The 18,378-nt window shown below is 44.2% G+C and overlaps 1 protein-coding gene across 1 annotated transcript in view; it reads left to right on the top strand.

Annotated features, from left to right (window-relative positions):
• Positions 1-18,378, top strand: part of ANKRD27 (ankyrin repeat domain 27) — a 61,886-nt gene that overhangs the window by 10,853 nt on the left and 32,655 nt on the right. Inside the window, 10 exon segments of the mRNA XM_059667032.1 lie at positions 8,234-8,344; positions 10,627-10,783; positions 11,531-11,685; positions 12,564-12,623; positions 12,711-12,764; positions 12,863-12,928; positions 13,016-13,092; positions 13,731-13,852; positions 14,731-14,809; positions 15,516-15,648. Coding sequence (XP_059523015.1) covers positions 8,234-8,344; positions 10,627-10,783; positions 11,531-11,685; positions 12,564-12,623; positions 12,711-12,764; positions 12,863-12,928; positions 13,016-13,092; positions 13,731-13,852; positions 14,731-14,809; positions 15,516-15,648 — 1,014 coding nt within the window.

Below are 18,378 nucleotides of genomic sequence, written 5' to 3' on the forward strand. Positions count from 1 at the left end.
TTTCCCATTAGCTGTGGACCAAGCAGTGCTGGCGAGGCCAGAAATATAGTAGACTTTGGTTATGTTTAGAGGGAATCAGCTACAAACCTACTCAGTATAAAAGCCCCAGACTGTGCTCAGTATGGAACAAGTACCAACCCAGGGTGTAATGTTTTCTCTGCACTCTCAGCCCATGGGACACAGGTCTCCTGGTGTTCACCTGTTTCTTTTGTTTCCATGTTGACCATGAGGGCTATCGAGGATAGAAATGACATTCCTTCTCAGGGCCTCATGAGGCCTGGTGTGAGGTGAGCGCTCACTCCCATAGAATAAGAGAACATGTGAACACATTCCCACGTCACTTTCAAGGCATTTCCTACAGGGAAGGAACTGTGGTGAAAGACTATTTATAATAGGGCCACAACCTCAAACGCCTTCTCGGGCAGCCGGGTAACAGGAATGAGGGAAGTGTGTAAGAGAGACTGTAGCCTGTCTGTGGGGCCCTGTTGCCTGGTGAGAAGGCAGGCCTCACGCTGTAGGTCTGTCCAGCTCTGAGGTTGTCTTACACAACACAGTGGGACACAGTGTGTGGGCGCCTCCGTGCTGTCCTGTGCTTGAGGAGTCTTTCTGTATGTTGTCCTCTTCTCATACTGTGTTCCCACTTTTCTTGCCACGGGGTGTGATTTTACTCAGGCCTGTCAGGAGGCTGTGGATTTGAACCAATGGAGAAGTCACTTTAGCCCAATGATGTCAGGTTCTCAGCTGCCCTCTGGAAAATTGGAACTGACTTCCACACCACCCAGTTCATCCCTGTGCATCAGAAGCCTGATTTCTTGAACTCCCTTCCGATTTTTATGATTGGTTTTGGGATTGATACATTTTATCCAGTTTTTTTTAATTTTTTTTTTTGTGTGTGTATATATGTGTATATATATATATATATATATATATATATATATATATATATCTTTATCTTTATTTTTTATTTTTCAGAGAGGAAGGGAGAAGGTGAGAAAGATAGAAACATCAACGATGAGAATGGCTGCCTCCAGCACGCCCCACACTGGGGATTGAGCCTGCAACCCAGGCATGTGCCCTTGGCTGGAATCGAACCTGGGACCCTTCAGTCCTCAGGCCAATGCTCTTTCCACTGAGCCAAACTGGCTAGGGCTTATTTTTATTTTTATTTATATTTTATGTATATATTTTATTGATTTTTACAGAGAGGAAGGGAGAGGGATAGAGAGTTAGAAACATCAATGAGAGAGAAACATCTATCAGCTGCCTCCTACACACTCCTACTGGGGATGTGCCCACAACCCAGGTACATGCCCTTGACCGGAATCGAACCTGGGACCCCTCAGTCCAAAGGCTGATGCTCTATCCCCTGAGCAAAACCAGTTATGGCTATTTTTATTTTTTAATATATCTTTAATAATTTCAGAGAAGAAAGGAGAGGGAGAGAGAGAGAGAAACATCAATGATGAAAGACAATCATTGATCAACTGCTTCCTGCACACCCTCTACTGGGGATTAAGCCCACAACCCGGGCATGTGCCCTTGACTGAAATCAAACCTAGGACCCTTCAATCCACAGGCCGACATTCTATCCACTAAACCAAACCAGCTAGGGCTTATTCTGGATTTTACAAGTCATAAAGTTCATTATAAAAACAGTTAGAGAGCCCAGCCAGTATGGCTCAATGGTTGAGCATCCACCCAAGAACCAGGAAATCACTGGTTCGATTCCTGGTCAGGGCATATGCCTGGATTTCGAGCTCAATCCCCAGTAAGGGTTGTTGGGGGAGCTGCAGGAGGCAGCCGATTGATCATTCTCTCTTATCCTTGATGTAACTATCTCTCTCTCTCTCTCTCTCTCTCTCTCTCTCTCTCTCTCTCTCCCTTTCCTTCTGTGAAGTCAATAAAAACATATTTTAAAAACAAACAACAGTTGGAGAACCCAGCCAGTATGGCTCAGTGATTGAGTGTTGACCCATGAATCAGGAGGTCATGGTTCGATACCTGGTCAAGGCCCATGCTTGGGTTGTGAGCTTTATCCCCAGTGGCATGCAGGACACAGCCTATTGATGATTCTCTCTCATCATTGATGTTTCTGTCTCTCTCCCTTCTTCTCTGAAATAAATAAAAACATATTTTAAAAATATTTTTTAAAAAAACAGTTGGAAACAGCAATCAGGCTCAACTACAAGACTGTGCTCACATGGGCCTACCTAGAGTGCCCAGCTCAGGTGATAGAAAACTGAGTCACTGGGCCCTACAGGATACCTACTACACAAGGCTAATTCCAGGAGACATAGCGGCTCTACTTAATATAGAGAAACAAATACAGAGAAGCAGCTAAAATGTGGAGACAAAGAAACATGTCACAAGTAAAAGAAATGAAAGCAAGCAAACTATTGGATACAGAGTTCAAAGCAGTGGTTACAAGGTTACTCAAGGATCTTAATGAGAGTTTGAAGGGAATTAATGGGAGCTTCAATGGACTTAGTAAGACTTTCAAGGATCATAGTGAGAATGTCAAAGACATAAAAAAGGACCAGTCAGAAATTAAGCATATACTAACTGAAATAAAGAATAATTTACAGGGATTCAACAGGAGAATAGAGGAATCTGAGAATCAAATCAACAACTTGGAATATGAGGGGGCAAAAAACACCCACTCAGAAGAGCAGAAAGAAAAAAGAATCCAAACATATGAAGATAGTGTAAGGAGCCTCTGGGACAACTTCAAGTGTACCAACATTCACATTATGGGGGTGCCAGAAGGAGAAGAGAGAGATATTGAAAAACTATTTGAAGAAATAATGACAGAAAACTTCCCTTCCTGGTGAAAGAAATAGACTTACAAGGGCAGAGAATCCCAAACAAGAGGAACCCAAAGAGACCCACACCAAGACACATTATAATTAAAATGCCAAGAATTAAAGACAAAAAAAGAATCTTTAAAGCAGCCAGAGGAAAGCAGTCAGTTACCTACAATGAAGTGCCCATACGACTGTCAGCTGATTTCTCAACAGATACTTTGCAGGCCAGAAGGGAATAATTCTGGCAAGAAATATTCAAAGTGATGAATAGCAAGATTACTCTACCCAACAAAGCTATCATTTAGAATTGAAGGTCAGATAAAGAACTTCACAGACAAGAAAAAGCTGAAGGAGTTCATCACCACCAAACCAGTATTACATGAAATGTTGAGGGGTACATGATCTCACTCATTCATGGACAATAGAGACCATTATAAACTTTTGAACAATAATAGATACAGAGGCAGAGCTGCCTCAAACAGATTGTCAAACTGCAGCGGGAAGGCCGGGGAGGGTTGGGGGGCAGGAGGTAGTGGGGTAAGAGATCAACTAAAGGACTTGTATGCATGCATATAAGCATAACCAATGGACATAAGACACTGGGTGATAGGGGAGGCTAGGGGACTGTCTAGGGCGGGGGGATAAAATGGATACATATGTAATACCCTTTGTAATACTTTAAGCAATAAAAAAAAATAAAGTATAAAAAAAAATAAAAAAATAAAAAAAAATGTTGAGGGGTATTCTTTAAGAAGAGGAAGAAGAAGAAGGGGGGCGGGGAGAGGAGAATCAAAAATAGGAATAATAAAATGGCAATACATACATATCTATCAACAACTGAATTTAAAAGTCAAATGAACAAGAAATCTAATGGACAAAATAAACTGATGAATAAAATAGAATCAGAGGCATGGAAACATAGAACAAACTAACGAATCTCAGAGAGAAGGGGAGAGGGGCAAGGAGAGATTAATTAAAGATCTTATATGCAGCCGAAACCGGTTTGGCTCAGTGGATAGAGCGTCGGCCTGCGGACTGAAAGGTCCCAGGTTCGATTCCGGTCAAGGGCATGTACCTTGGTTGCGGGCACATCTCCAGTGGGAGATGTGCAGGAGGCAGCTGATTGATGTTTCTCTCTCATCGATGTTTCTAACTCTCTGTCCCTCTCCCTTCCTCTCTGTAAAAAATCAATAAAATATATTAAAAAAAAAAAAGATCTTATGTGCATACTAGAGGCCTGATGCATGAAATTCGTGCAAGGGGCTTGGCCCTCGCAGTCGCAGCTTCGTCAGGAAGGTCGTCCAGATGGTCATTCCACTGTTCAGCTGTTCAGTCTAATTAGCATATTATGCCTTTATTATTACAGATTTGCATGACCTATGAATACAGACAGTAGGGTGGAGAAGGCCTGGGGTGGGGTGGGGTGGAACCCAGGTGAAGGGGGCAATGGGAGGAAAAAGGGGGACATTTGTAATACTCTCAACAATAAAGATTAAAAAAACAAACAGTTGGAGAATACAGCTGTTGCCAAAGAAGAAAATAAAAATCTCATGAAAGCTCACCAAAGACATTCATTGTTATCTTTTCATTTCACACTAGTTATTAAATGCTACTCTAGGCAAGGCACTATGTTTGTCAGCCAAATATATGAATATACATCATCATCTTTACCCTATGGAGCTTAAATTCTAGTGGGAGAGATGGTTATATTCTGATATATATTTATTAGAATTGTAGCTGTGGTAAGTGTCACAGAGAAAAGGTATAGGATGCAAAGCAATCGTGTTGACTGGGAGAGCTTAACCTAATTTAGGAAATATTTCCTTCCCATCTTTGTTCTATGATATTTAATACATACTGTCCAGTCCTAACTGGTTTGGCTCAGTGGATAGAGCGCCGGCCTGCAGACTCAAGGGTCCCAGGTTCAATTCTGGTCAAGGGCATGTACCTTGGTTGTGGGCACATACCCAGTAGGGAGTGTACAGGAAGCAGCTGATCGATGTTTCTCTCTCATCAGTGTTTCTAACTCTCTATCCCTCTCCCTTCCTCTCTGTAAAAATTAATAACATATATTTTAAAAAATAAGTACTGTCTAGATAACATATGTAACTTTCTCGTGCTTTTTAAAAATGCCACACTGTGGCCCTGACTGGTTTGGCTCAGTGGAGAGAGCGTCGGCCTGTGGACTGAAGGGTCCCAGGTTCAATTCTGGTCAAGGGCATGTACCTTGGTTGCGGGCACATCCCCAGTAGGGGGTGTGCAGGAGGCAGCTGATCGATGTTTCTCTGTCATCGATGTTTCTAACTCTCTATCCCTCTCCCTTCCTCTCTGTAAAAAGTCAATAAAATATTTATTTATTTATTTATTTATTTATTTATTTATTTATTTATTTATTTTTAATGCCACACTGTGGCCCTGGCCAGGTGACTCAGTTGGGGCATCGTCCTGTACACCAAAAGGTTGCAGGTTCGATTCCTGGTGGGGGAGCATGCAAGAGGCAACCAATCGATGTTTCTCACATCAATGTGTTTCTCTCTCTTTCTTCCCTCCTCTCTAAAATCAATAAAAACATATCCTCGGGTGAGGATTAAAAAACAAATAAAAATAAAAATGCCACACAGTGGAATGCTGTTATTTTTCAGTAAGTTCTGTGTGACCTGTCTCGCTCACCACTGTGTTGCCAGCCCTTAGCACAGTTCCTTTGTCATCCAGTAGGTACTTTTCCAGCTGCAAGTAGTGGACTCACACTTAAGCTCACTTTAGCGAGAGGGGAATTTTGAATAAGAACTTTGGCATCTTGGTCACCTTCCTTTCAGGTACACTGAGGAATGGGAGATTCTTCTTAAACGGTACCATCCCGAGTTCCCAGTGGTACCCTAGGCAGCTCACTCCAGCCCCTCCTGAAAGCCATGAGATCCACTAGGAGCTGTTTAGGGCCCACATTGGGCAGCACTGAATTCCTCAGCCTTGTTTAGTTCCAGAATCAGTGAGGCCAGCTTCTCAGCAGGAATCAGCAGTGCTGGGAAGGAACTGGCCTGCTCCACCGGTCACATATTGTTGGCTAGCTTCTGCCCCCTGATGGCCAGGTGATGGGAACAGGCTCATCCCTGTCTAATGCATAATAATACTCCCTCCATGACTGGTGGTTGAATGAAAAGTAGAATATTCCAGTTGCCTCTAGAAGAGGCAACTTTCTGCCATCTCTAAAGGATCCATGTGGCCTCAGCAGGTGAATGCTAAATTTATTTCCATGGGGCTTGGTCATGGGGCCAAATTTGGCCGCCCTCGAATCCTTTATTAGGCTCTAAAAACGTGATATTTCCACTTTTAAATGTGTATCTCCCCTAGGCTTAACTGCCCCTCAGTCCTCTCCCGTGAGCCAAGCTTGCAGGCCACCTAATCCTCACACAAAGTGTACAGAAGCTAAGAATGCAGCTTGGCTGCTTCCCCCACTGCCCTAGCCCGCCCTCCAGTCTTCCCTCCTTCCACGCCTTCCTTTGATGGGGATGTCTCTATGTACAGGCACTTCTGCGAATGGGCCACGAAATTTCAGTCTCACTGTACATAGACACCCGCACGTGGTATTTTGTGGAAGAGCCACACTCAAGGGGCCAAAGAGCCGCATGTGGCTCACGAGCCGCAGTTTGCCGACCACTGGGCTAGGGTCTCAATATTTCTTCAACATTGTCTAATATCTAGTCCTGTTCAAATTTCCCAAATCTCTCATATTTTTTGTTTGTTTTACAATTGGTTTGTTCAAATCAGGATTCAAAGGAGATCCACACATTATGTTGAATTGATAAGTCTCTATTTTTCTCCTAACTTTATTGAGCTAAACTGAAGTACATGAAACTGCACATACTTAATGTGCAATCTTGAGTTTCTTTTTAATTTTTTCTTCTAATTTTCTTTTTCTTTGGTCACTTATTCTGTAGAGCTTCCTGCATTCTGGCTTTTGCCAGTTTCAGTCCTATAGTGGTGTTTAACATGGCCCTCTATTCTCTGTATTTCCTGAAATTGGTGGTTAAATCTAGATCTTGATCTAGTTCAGTCTTGATTTTTTGAAGCAGGTCAAGGCCACCTTGTAGACAGGCTTGAGTTCTTCCGTCAGTCAGTGCCTCCCATTCTTGCTGTGAGGGATTGGTGTGTCTCCGTGGGGCGAGGCCGCCCTGTTCTTTCTGACTCCCCGAGGAAGCCCCTGAGGCCCACTGCCCCCAGAGGCTCCCCAGTTCCATGGCGTCTTTGCAGAGGAAACCGCAGGAGGTTCTGGGCCAGCGGTTCTCAACCTTCCTGATGCCGCGACCCTGTAATACAGTTCCTCATGTTGTGGTGACCCCAACCATAAAATTATTTTTGTTGCTACTTCATAACTGTAATTTTGCTACTATTATGAATCGTAATGTAAATATCTGATATGCAGGATGTATTTAAGCGACCCCTGTGAAAGGGTCGTTTGACCCCCAAAGGGGTCGCGACCCACAGGTTGAGAACCGCTGTTCTGGGCAGTCCTTCCATGAGGCAGCAAGATGGGGCCGCGGTTAGAGGACGGCAGGAGTCAGAATCATGGCTCTGCCACTTACTGGCTGTGTGACCCTGGGCAAGTTACTCAACTCCTTTGAGTCTCGGTGTCCTCTTCTGCACAGTGGGGATAGTGCAGGAGCCGTTTGCTTTTGGCTGGGCTGCTTCAGGAGATGGGGCTCTGAATGACTTAGCTGCTTTGGGTCATCTTCCTTCTGGGTACACTTGTGTCTGAGAGGCCTCTGAAACACGAGTCCCTGAGCCAAGCACAGATCTATGTGCCGGGGCAGAAGGCAGTGTTGAGTCAAGCTCCTTCCTGTGCTGCTTTGAGCTGAGAAGCTGGTGTCTCGTCAGTGAGGTAGCCACTGTTGTACTAAAAATTCAGGTTTCCGATTGCACCTTCCCCAAAGCGAGGCTCTGGCACACTGAGACATCTCTGGTGGAGGTGACAGCCTGCGATGGGAAACTGAGTTTCTGTACTTGTGTTACAAACTGTGATCATAACTAGGCTTAAAAACAAACACGGAAAGGAGATGGAAAGCAAACTGTCTTCATGTGCAGTGTTTATCATTTAGGTGTGGGAATACATGTGACTTTTTAGTGTCACTTTTCTGTGCTTTCTGAACTATCCTGTCTCCATCTGGAACCGTTCATGAGCCAATTGATGACTGAGTGGGGCACCCAGTCCAGCTGTGGGGAGGGACCCCACAGGGTGGGAGCTACCTCCCTCTGACTGGGCTCCATCACAACGACAGCAGAGTCAGCTGGCATCACCTGCTGCCGTGTTGGGCATTATCTCTGCAGTAGGTCCCCACAACAGTTCCAGCTGGAATATTTTGTGATGCATCCTGTTCTGCTGAAGTTGTAAATGACACATCTCTCTAGTATTCACCCTAATTATTTTTTTCCAGGTCTTAGTTCCCTGCAAAGGAAGCCTAACAAGCAATGTTCAGTCTGCTTGTCAGTTTGAGTCCTATATTTTGAAACCAGTGGAAGAACACTTTCAGACCTTAAATGGAAAGGTATTCATTTCTTTGTGGGTCAACCAGGGTTACTCACTCAGTATTTGGGTGGGCTGGAGGGGAGAGAATCCTGCTTGTCGCCCTTTCACATCTATGTTAAATGATGGCTTTAACACAGCCGCCCTGTGGGATGGGGTTGGAGGGCCTGCTGCCTTTGAGGAAAGAGGAGATGGTAGTGCTGAGCAAGGCCTTGGCTGGGCATCTCTTCCTCAGCCTATGGGTTTCCTGCCAGTGATATCTCTTCCTTGAGGTCCTGGCAAAGCAAGCTATTTTATCCCTGTGACATTGGCCACAAATTGGAGATCAGGGATTAAGTTTAATTTTTTTAAAACTTTGTTTTGAGCCCAGCTGGTATAGCTCAGTGGTTGAGCATCAACCTATGAACCAGGAGGTCCTTATTCCTCGTCAAGGCACATGCCCAGGTTGTGGACTCGATTCCCAGGAGGGGGCATCTAAGAGGCAGCCAATTGATGATTCTCTTTCATCATTGATGTTTCTATCTTCTCTCCCTCTCCCTCTCTCTCTCCCTTCCTCTCTCTGAAATCAATAAAAATATATTTTTTAAAAACACCCAGTTTTGTTTTTGAAATCATCTCAATCCTACAGAAAGTTTCAGTAAAGTAGAAAGAACTCTCATATACCCTTCACCTAGATTGGTGAACTATTAACATTTTGGCCACATTTATTTTATCACTATACATAATATACATTACTATTACTTTTTCTGAACCTTTTTCAGAAAATGTTTCATAAACCATGTCCCTTTACTTCAAAACAATTCCATCTGTATTTCCTACATAACCAGAGCACAGTGATCATACTCAGAAAATTTAACATTGATAGAGTACTGTCCTCCAACATCCTGTTCTCATACGAGCTATGTTAGTTGCACTTTCAGATCCAGGGTCCCAGAATGCATTTTCAGTTTTCTTCTTTTGCAAGAGGCCCTCAGTGTGTCTCTCATGACACTGACATTTCTGTTTTGCTTTGGAGACTCACCCTCCGTGTGGGCCCTCGGATGTTTCCTCATGATTAGATTAGCAGTTACCGTTTCTGGTAGGAATGCTTCCAAAGGGTATTTTATCTTTCTCAGTGAATCACGTCAGGGGGCACATGATATCCATCTATCTCGTAGTCAGTGCTATTTTGGAGTATGCATTTTCTTATTTTTTAAGTGTAAGCAGGTAGGTGCTGACAGCAGGAGGTTCCATTCCTCATCAGGACTTTCCAACCCAGCAGCTGTAGGCACTGTGTGGGGAAGAGGAATGATGGGGCATGGGGTGACCTGGACACCGGCTTGGGGTCAGCAGCCCAGTGGCTCACGAGGCATGCCACTGTTTTCCTGCCAGAGATCTGCTCACCACAGCTGCCAGTCCCTTGTTAGTTTTTTGTTCTCTTTGGGGTACCCAGATCTACACAGAGCAGAGCAGTCAGGCTTATCACAGCGGATCTGCCCTGGGCTCCCTGGCCATGGCCAAAGTGGTGAGCCTCAAAAGGGACTGCAGCATCATTGTCCAGCCCCATCCCAGCTGAACAGCAGACACTTTGGTCTTTTGTTCAGATAGGAGAGCCTTCCTACTCTTCCATTCCTGGAGGGTGTAGTTTCTGCTACTCTGAGGAACAGCTTAGTGCTTCTTTTGTTACAACATTGAAAAAGGATCAGGGCCCATCCAGTGTGGCTCTGGTTGAGCGTGGACCTATGAACCAGGAGGTCATGGGTTCGATTCCTGGTCAGGGCACATGCCCAGGTCTTGGGCTCAATCCCCAGTGTAGGGTGTGCAGGAGGCAGCTGATCAATGATTCTCTCTCATCATTCATGTTTCTATCTTCCTCTCCTTCTCCCTTCCTCTCTGAAGTAAAAATATATTTTAAAGAATATAAAAAGTATCAGGATACTACTGTAGCCACAACTACAGAGTGAACAAAGAGGAAAGAAAAACATTTTAGTATCAAAAAGCAAATTAAAGAGTAGTCCTCCTATGGCCATAGCTCAATTAGTTAGAGCATCATCTGTATATGCCAAGTTTGTGGGTTCGATCCCTAGTCAGAGCACGTACAAGAATCACCCATTGAGTGCATAAATAAGTGGAACAACAAATTGTGTGTGTGTGTGTGTGTGTGTGTGTGTGTGTGTGTGTGTAAAATCAAAAGAGTGGTGCTGTCCCTACAAACCCACATTGGAGCGAAGAGGGGCAGGTTGGGTAAAGTACTGTATTGGGTCCAGGCGGAGGGGTCGATAGTCACCACTGGTTAGTGGTGCAGTGATGGTTCTCTTATTCTAGGATGTCTTTATACAAGGAAACAGGATTAAATTAGGAGCTGGTTTCGCCTGTCTTCTCTCAGTGCCCATTCTCTTTGAAGAAACTTTCTACAATGAAAAAGAAGAAAGTTTCAGCCTACTGTGTATAGCCCATCCTTTGGAGAAGAGAGAGAGTTCAGGTATTCTGCAAGAAAACCCCTTTCTCATGATTTGGAGCAATGTATTTATTGAATTCCCTCCTGACATAACTATTACAAACATCCCATAAAATATTCAAGCGCCCACTAGAAAACTGCATAATTATTTACATAATTGCCCCATAGAACTTAATCAGAAGGTTATCTCGAGCTAAGGTGTGGACTGGGCTGCTGCATATGGTTGCACAGTTCGGACATGACAGTTCCAGGAGGCAGTATTCACATAGGCCTCAGTGTGGGTGTTGTCCCCTAGAGTTGTGCAAAGTGGTAGCCCTGGCTTTGTCTCAGGCCTCGGCTTTAGAGCTAGCTCTTATAGTATTATTACCCACCCAGCCCCACTGTGGTGCCTCTTTGAGATCTCATTATTTTTAATGAATAATAATTCTTCAGCTGCTCCAGGAACTTGAGGCAGCAATTTTCCAAATGCAGTCTGAGGCTTTATTATCAGGAATCAGGGCTTCTTCACCAGAGCCACACAGGCCATGCCCCAGATCCCAGGTAGTCCAGGTTTTGTCCCAGAAAACGGTCTGAAGAGGACCAGGCTCTCTGAACCCTGGGTTGTCCTGTAACTGGGCTGCCCTTGGGCAGTATCTTGAAATAGGTTCATCCTCCTCTTCCCCCTGGAAGGTGGGGCCCAGACCCTGGGGAAGCAGGGCAAAGGATGTGGCACTTCCCCTGCCAGGAAACAGTGAAAGCTTCAGTCATCCTGACTCTCTGTCTCTTTTTCAGAAGAGCCTTCAACACCCTCAGATACCTTTTCCTTGAAAACCATCGAAGATGTGAGAGAGTTTTTGGGAAGACACTCGGAGAGATTTGACAAGAACATTGCCTCTTTCCAGCGAACATTCAGGGAATGTGAAAGAAAGAGCCTCCGTCACCACATAGTCAGTACCTGTGTCTTGCTTTGCCAGGCATGCCTGGTCTCAGGCCAGTTTAGAGCCCAGAATCCCTCTGTTTTCTCTGAAGCTTTGCTGACTCCACTGTTGGAAGTTTGTTTGAAATATTCCTAACTATAAAAGTAGTACAAGCCACTGTAGAAAACTTGAAAATCACAGAGAAGTATAAAAGTTATCGCCTTGGACGGTGTGCACAGTGGTTAGAGCATTGTCCTGCACACCAAAGGATCATGGGTTCGATTCCCCTTCAAGGGCACGTACCTGGGTTTCAGGTTCTATCCCCAGCCCCAGTCAGGGTGCGTGTGGGAGGCAACCAATCGATGTGTCTATTTCACATCAATGTTTCTCTCTCTTCCCGCCCCCCCCCCCTTCCACTCTACTCTAAAAAAAAAAAAAAAAATCAATGGAAAAATATCCTCTGGTAAGGATTAAAAAATATATATATATCCCTAGCTGGTTTGGCTCAATGGATAGAGCATTGTTCTATGGAGTGAAGGGTCCCAGGTTCAATTCTGGTAAAGGGCACATGCCTGGGTTGGGGGCTTGATCCCCATTAGGGATGTGCAGGAGGCAGCCAGTCAATGATTCTCTCTCATTGATGTTTCTATCTCTCTTTCCCTCTCCCTTCCTCTCTGAAATCAATAAAGATATATATATATATATAGTAGCATCTTAACTCCAAAAGGATTTTATTTCTATTTTTAATGCATATACACCTAAAAAAAAAAGTTGGAAAAATAACTCAGTTGATAAACATGCATAAGCACTTAAAGTTTGTCACATTTTGTAAAATGTTCTCTTCACTCCAGGACATGTAGCATGTCTGGGTTTTGTGTTATGGCCTGTCTCTCTGCTCTGTCACTTAGGACGCGGTGAATGCGCTCTACACCAAATGCCTCCAGCACCTTCTGAGGGACTCTCACCTGGTAAGCAGCAGGACTTTCAAAAGAGAGAATTGCAATTTGTCCACATGCAAAGCCAAGCACTTTTACTGTACTTCCCTTGTTTTCTAGAAGATGCTTGCCAGGCATGAGGCCCAGATGAACCTGATGAAGCAGGCGGTAGAGGTAAGAGGCCAGGGCAGTGAGGGGAGACGGTGGCAGTGCTGCGACTCTCCTTGCTGCCCCCCACACACACCCTGAACTGGGGTTCGTTGATTTCACAGATGTACGTCCAGCACGATATTTATGATCTGATCTTTAAATATGTGGGGACCATGGAGGCAAGTGAGGTAGGTTCTAAATCTCCATCACCCAGGTTGGAAGCCTTATTCTGTGCTTTCTAGGAAATTTGAAGCTTCGTTAAAATCTGTTGTTAGGATGCTGCCTTTAACAAAATCACAAGAAGCCTTCAAGATCTTCAGCAGAAAGATATTGGTGTGAAACCTGAGTTCAGGTAAGGGTTTGCACTGCAGCAGCTCAGCATCCTCAGGGGCAGGGCCCTCGGCAGCAGTGGCGGCAGGCTGGTTTGACTTGGTTCATACTGAGGAGCAGTGCAGTTATTTGTGACCGAAGATAAAGTGCTGATGTTGGCAGATGACTGTGTTGTAGCTGTCACCCTCCTGCACCTGTCTGCCCACGTACCGCCTGGGTAGGAGCTAACGGGGCTGTGATTTCCCACAGTTGGTCTCTAGGTGGGCACATAGCTCACCCAGGTGGGTTCTGTCCTCACCTGCCCATCCGAGGGAACCCTGCCAAAGAGACAACGTCTGAATTAATTTAAGTTTCATTAGGATAAAAAAATGTCTGAAGTGTTTATGTTTAAACTACTTATTTTTCCTTTGGGCTATTTCATTCTGGGGCTAAGGACTTTGGATTTTCCCCCCTCTAATTTTCTGGTGCTGCTGTCACTGGGCAGCCTGAATGAGACATTTGAAGCTGTTGTGTTTTGCCACTGACTTGAGTGAGATGGCTTCTGGGTTTCTATTTTTATTTTTCATTACTATGGTTTGTTATAAGAAATGTAAATCAGACCAGAGAAAAAGGGCCCATATGTTGTGCTCTTAAGTTGTCATTTGCCAAATTATTTTACAGCTTCAACATACCTCGTGCAAAGAGAGAACTAGCTCAGCTGAACAAATGTACCTCCCCACAGCAGAAGTTGGTTTGTTTGCGAAAGGTGGTGCAGCTCATTACACAGTCTCCTAGCCAGAGAGGTTTGTGCTGGGGAAGGGGCCCGGCAGGGGGGGTAGATGCATCCACCCAGAAGCAGAAGTCTGTTAAGGAGCAGTGCTGTCTTAAAGGACCATACAGATTGGCTGGTGTGTGCAGCCCAGCCTTCTAGCATGAGCGCCTTGGGGTCTGTGCTGATGAGTGAGTGCCTCCTAATGGGGTGGGGGTAGATGTGTCATGACTGTGGTGAGAAAATGGTGGCAGAGGAACAGCAGCCTCAGAAATGAGCCAAGCTGGTGATGGGTACATAGGGGTTCAAGCGTCCTTTAGACTGTTTGCACTCGTTATGAATATGTTTAAAATTTTCCAGTATAAAAAGTTAAACAAAATAAGCCAAGAAAAAAGTAATGAGGCAGATTTGTGTATGTAGATAGGGAATGATCTTAAAAGTATATTAAATGAAATAAACAGGAGTGTATTTGGCACACTTTCCTCTCTACAAGCATGTCCTTGGGTGAGGATTAAAAAAAAAAAAATAGGCTGCTTTCAGCATTGGCTCCACAGTGCATAAAGCAGAAATGACCTGAGGAGGAAGGAGGCTTTCAGCAGGGGCTCTGGCACACCTTCCCTTGTGTCCACTGTCACTGATCTCCTGGGATCTGCCCATCCAGGAAGGTGGCGCAGGGTGGTTTGCTTGGAGTTCCCTTCTCATGTACATGTTCTGGGAATGCTAGGCTTTTGTGTTCCCCTTGAATCTGACATCTGTTCAGGATACTGTAAAGGAAATTGTGCAATTGAATTTCTCTCTGACGTGTAATCTTACTGGATTGTGGTTTTGTGGGTTGAATTGTGGTGAGGAGTTGAAAGGATTGTTGGTCCATTTGAGTATCATGATGACTTTGAACGTGTTTCCTCCTTGCAGTTAACTTGGAGACTATGTGTGCTGATGATCTGCTATCAGTCCTGTTATATTTGCTTGTGAAAACAGAGATACCTAATTGGTAATATTTTTTGTTACAATCGTTTTTCAAATGGCAGTACTATACTATGGCAGTTTTAGTATAACTCTAGGAAAGTGAGCACCTCTCATGAGTCAGGTGCTATGCCTGCTCCACCTTCATTTGGCAGTGGGTGGCTCTCCTTCCGTTTATAGATGGGGAACTGAGGTCCAGAGAGCTTACGTTTCTCATTCTGGAACATGCAGCTAGTCAGTGGCTGAGCAGGAAGCTCTGTGGTCCCAACGCTCATCTTCTTCCCATAGGAACCCACAGCTCACTTTACAATAATGAGCTTTCTAAAACATAGCCTATTTCAGCCCCGTTGGTTGGGCGTCATCCCGTACACTGAAAGGTTGCTGGTTTAATTCTCAGTCAGGGCTCATACCCAGGTTGCAGGCTCGATTCCCTGGAGGGAGCATGCAGGAGGCAGCTGATCCATGGTTCGCTCTCACATGTTCCCTCCCTCTCTCTCTAAATATCAATTTAAAAAATCTTTAAAAAAATAAATAAAAATTAAAAATAGCCTATTCCAGGAAAATAACAAGTAGTTTTATTTCTTTTCCTAATTACACACACTCTAAAATAGAGAGTGAGGGCTTAGCAGTCAGTGTTCCCTGGAGCTAACCAAGTTCAGTCACCTGAGCCAATAGCATTGTTTCTGCAAGTGTTAATTGTGTACAAGAATAAAACCTTTTTTTCCTTTTGTTAGGATGGCAAATTTGAGTTATATCAAAAACTTCAGATTTAGCAACTCGACGAAAGATGAATTGGGATACTGCCTGACCTCAGTTGAAGCTGCAATTGAATATATTCGGCAAGGAAGCCTCTCTGTCAAACCGCTGGTAAGACCGCTCCTCCCTTGGTCTTTCTGTGGGGGTGTCCCTGCACACCGATAGGGTTCTGAGGTCAGTGTGGAGGGGTGAATTCTTCAGTGGTGCCTGGGAATGGGGCCTCAGCTGTTTACAGGCCCTGAGCCCGGACAGCAACCCAGCACACTGAACCCTGAGCTCCTGATTTGGCTGTGAAAGCTCGCGGGTTTTCATTGGGGCTTACGTATCCTGCTTCACTGATCCTCGGCATCCTCAAAAGCATGGGCAGAGGGGGAGCTAGAAACAGTGACTCTGGATATCTTGACCATATAGGCAAGAAATGAGGTTAATGTATGCAATGTTAGGACTCGGTGGCCTTATTATTACTTTCTAGGTTGGTTGGTGAGCTTTGGCTAAGGAGAGGAGATTATATTTCTTTGTGAATTGTGAGAATCTTAAACCAAGATGGCATTGCTGGCTTATTTCGCTGCATACCAACCAGCAAAATGTGACAGTACTCACAGAAATCACAAAGTTAAAATTAATAAAGTGAAGAGGTTTCTGTATTGAGTGCTGGGGATTAAACTTTATTTGATCCTAATTTTCTACTGATGTTAGAATCTCCCAAAATAATAAGTTAAAACATCTGGAAAAGAGCACAAGCCTGTCCAGGCAGGTGCACTTGGGTAAAAGCTGGTTCTCAGAATTCATTTATCATTAACATGTTTATTTTTTATTGTTGTTTTTGTTTTATGTTTTTATTGATTTCAGAGAGAGGAAGAGGGAGGGAGAAAGATATAGAAACATCACTGCTGAGAGAGAATCATTGACCGGCTGCCTCTTGCATGCCCTCTGCTGGGAATCGAACGGTGACATCCTGGTTAATGAGTTGATGTTCAACCACTGAGCCATGTTTATGTTTTTCCCCAAAAAGAATAAATTTTATTTTTTTCTGATTAGAAAAACAACATTTGAAGGAAATAAAAACCTCTTGTAAACTCATTAGGTGGGGGTAACTTTTATTAACATTTGGGCGTATGTCTTTTTTTTTTTTAAAGAAATTTTATTTATTTATTTATTTATTTTTTAAATATATTTTATTGATTTTTTACAGAGAGGAAGAGAGAGAGATAGAGAGCCAGAAACATCGATGAGAGAGAAACATCGATCAGCTGCCTCCTGTACATCTCACACTGGGGATGTGCCCGCAACCCAGGTACATGCCCCTGACTGGAATCGAACCCGGGACCCTTCAGTCCGCAGGCCGACGCTCTATCCACTGAGCCAAACCGGTTTCGGCTGGGCGTATGTCTTTTCTCAGTGCCATATAATTGTATTTTTAACCAAAATTTGAGATTATGCTGCACTCGTTGGCACGTAGCCCAATAGCATCATGGTGCAAGTTCTGCTCTTGTCTGGGTTTTGGTTTGATCTCCCACATGTAAGCTGGTGAAATTAGAAGCTGTCCAGCTCTTCTCAGATGTGGTTGGCTGTGACTCTTGTGGAAAGGTGCTTCTCATTTAGGGGGAAATCACTCACATTCTAGAAGGGCCATGTGTGCACTCCACATGCACAGGTGTCTGCAGAATCAGTTGTCACTCACTCCCATAGTAACGAAGTAAGATTTCTTAGTTTGAAAATCGTCTTCTGTGAGGTTCCAGAAATGTGGTGTATGTTTTTTTTACTTTATGTGATCATAGTTAAATATTTTGTTTTTCTTTCAATTTTATTTTGTATTGGTTTTCGATGGATATCATAGTGTTTAGACAATCATATACTTTACATAATGTTCCCCTCGATATTTCCAGTACCCAACTGATACCACACATAATTATTACAATATTATTGACTACATTTCCTATGCTGTACTTTACATCCCCATGGCTGTTTTGTAACTGCCGATCTGTACTGCTCAGTCCCTTCACTTCTCTCACCCAGTCTCCCAAGCCGTTCTCCCCTCTGGAAACCACCAGTCTGTTCTCTGTGTCTATGAGTCTGTTTCAGTTTTGTTTGTTCACTTATTTTGTTCTTTAGATTTTACATATAAATGAAATCGTATGGTATTGTGCCCATCAATAGACAAGTGGATAAAAAAGCTGTGGTGTATATACACAATGGAATATTACTCAGCCATAAAAGAGAATGAAATCTTACCATTTGCCACAGCATGGATGGACCTAGAGGGTATTGTGCTCAGTGCAATAACTCAGTCTAGGAATGTGTTTTCCTGTGGTCCCTGCAGTGGTTTTGTGATGGTCCTGCCCTTCTGGTTCTTACCCTCTCATCCATCTGAGAGGTCACTCCCTTCCTGGCCCTACCACCCTGCAGAGGAATTGCCTGATGCTCCTTGATGGGGCCAGAAGCGCCCTGTCACCTGGAAGGAGTTATCCACATCTTGAAGGTGCTCCTGTCCCCTTCCTGCCCCCGTACTCTACTGTGGCCATCTTGCTTTCTTATTTTCCATGTGGGCAGGAAGGCCAACACTTGAAGGCCTTTGGCCAGGGTGTAAGAAAGTGGCTGACCAAACAGTGTCAGTTGAATTTTTTTTTTAATCTTCACCCGAGCATAATTTTTTTTTCATTGATTCTACAGAGAGAGGAAGGGAGAGGGAGAGAGAGAGAGAAAGAGAGGATTGGTTGCCTCCTATTCAAACCAGGGATTAAACCCACAACCTAGATATGTGCCCTGGACAGGAATTGAACCCTTCAGTGCATGGGACGACACTCAACCAACTGAGCCACACTGGCCCGGACTCCGTGCCTA

This window comes from Myotis daubentonii, chromosome 15 (genome assembly GCF_963259705.1).
Source record: "Myotis daubentonii chromosome 15, mMyoDau2.1, whole genome shotgun sequence".
NCBI lineage: Eukaryota > Metazoa > Chordata > Mammalia > Chiroptera > Vespertilionidae > Myotis > Myotis daubentonii.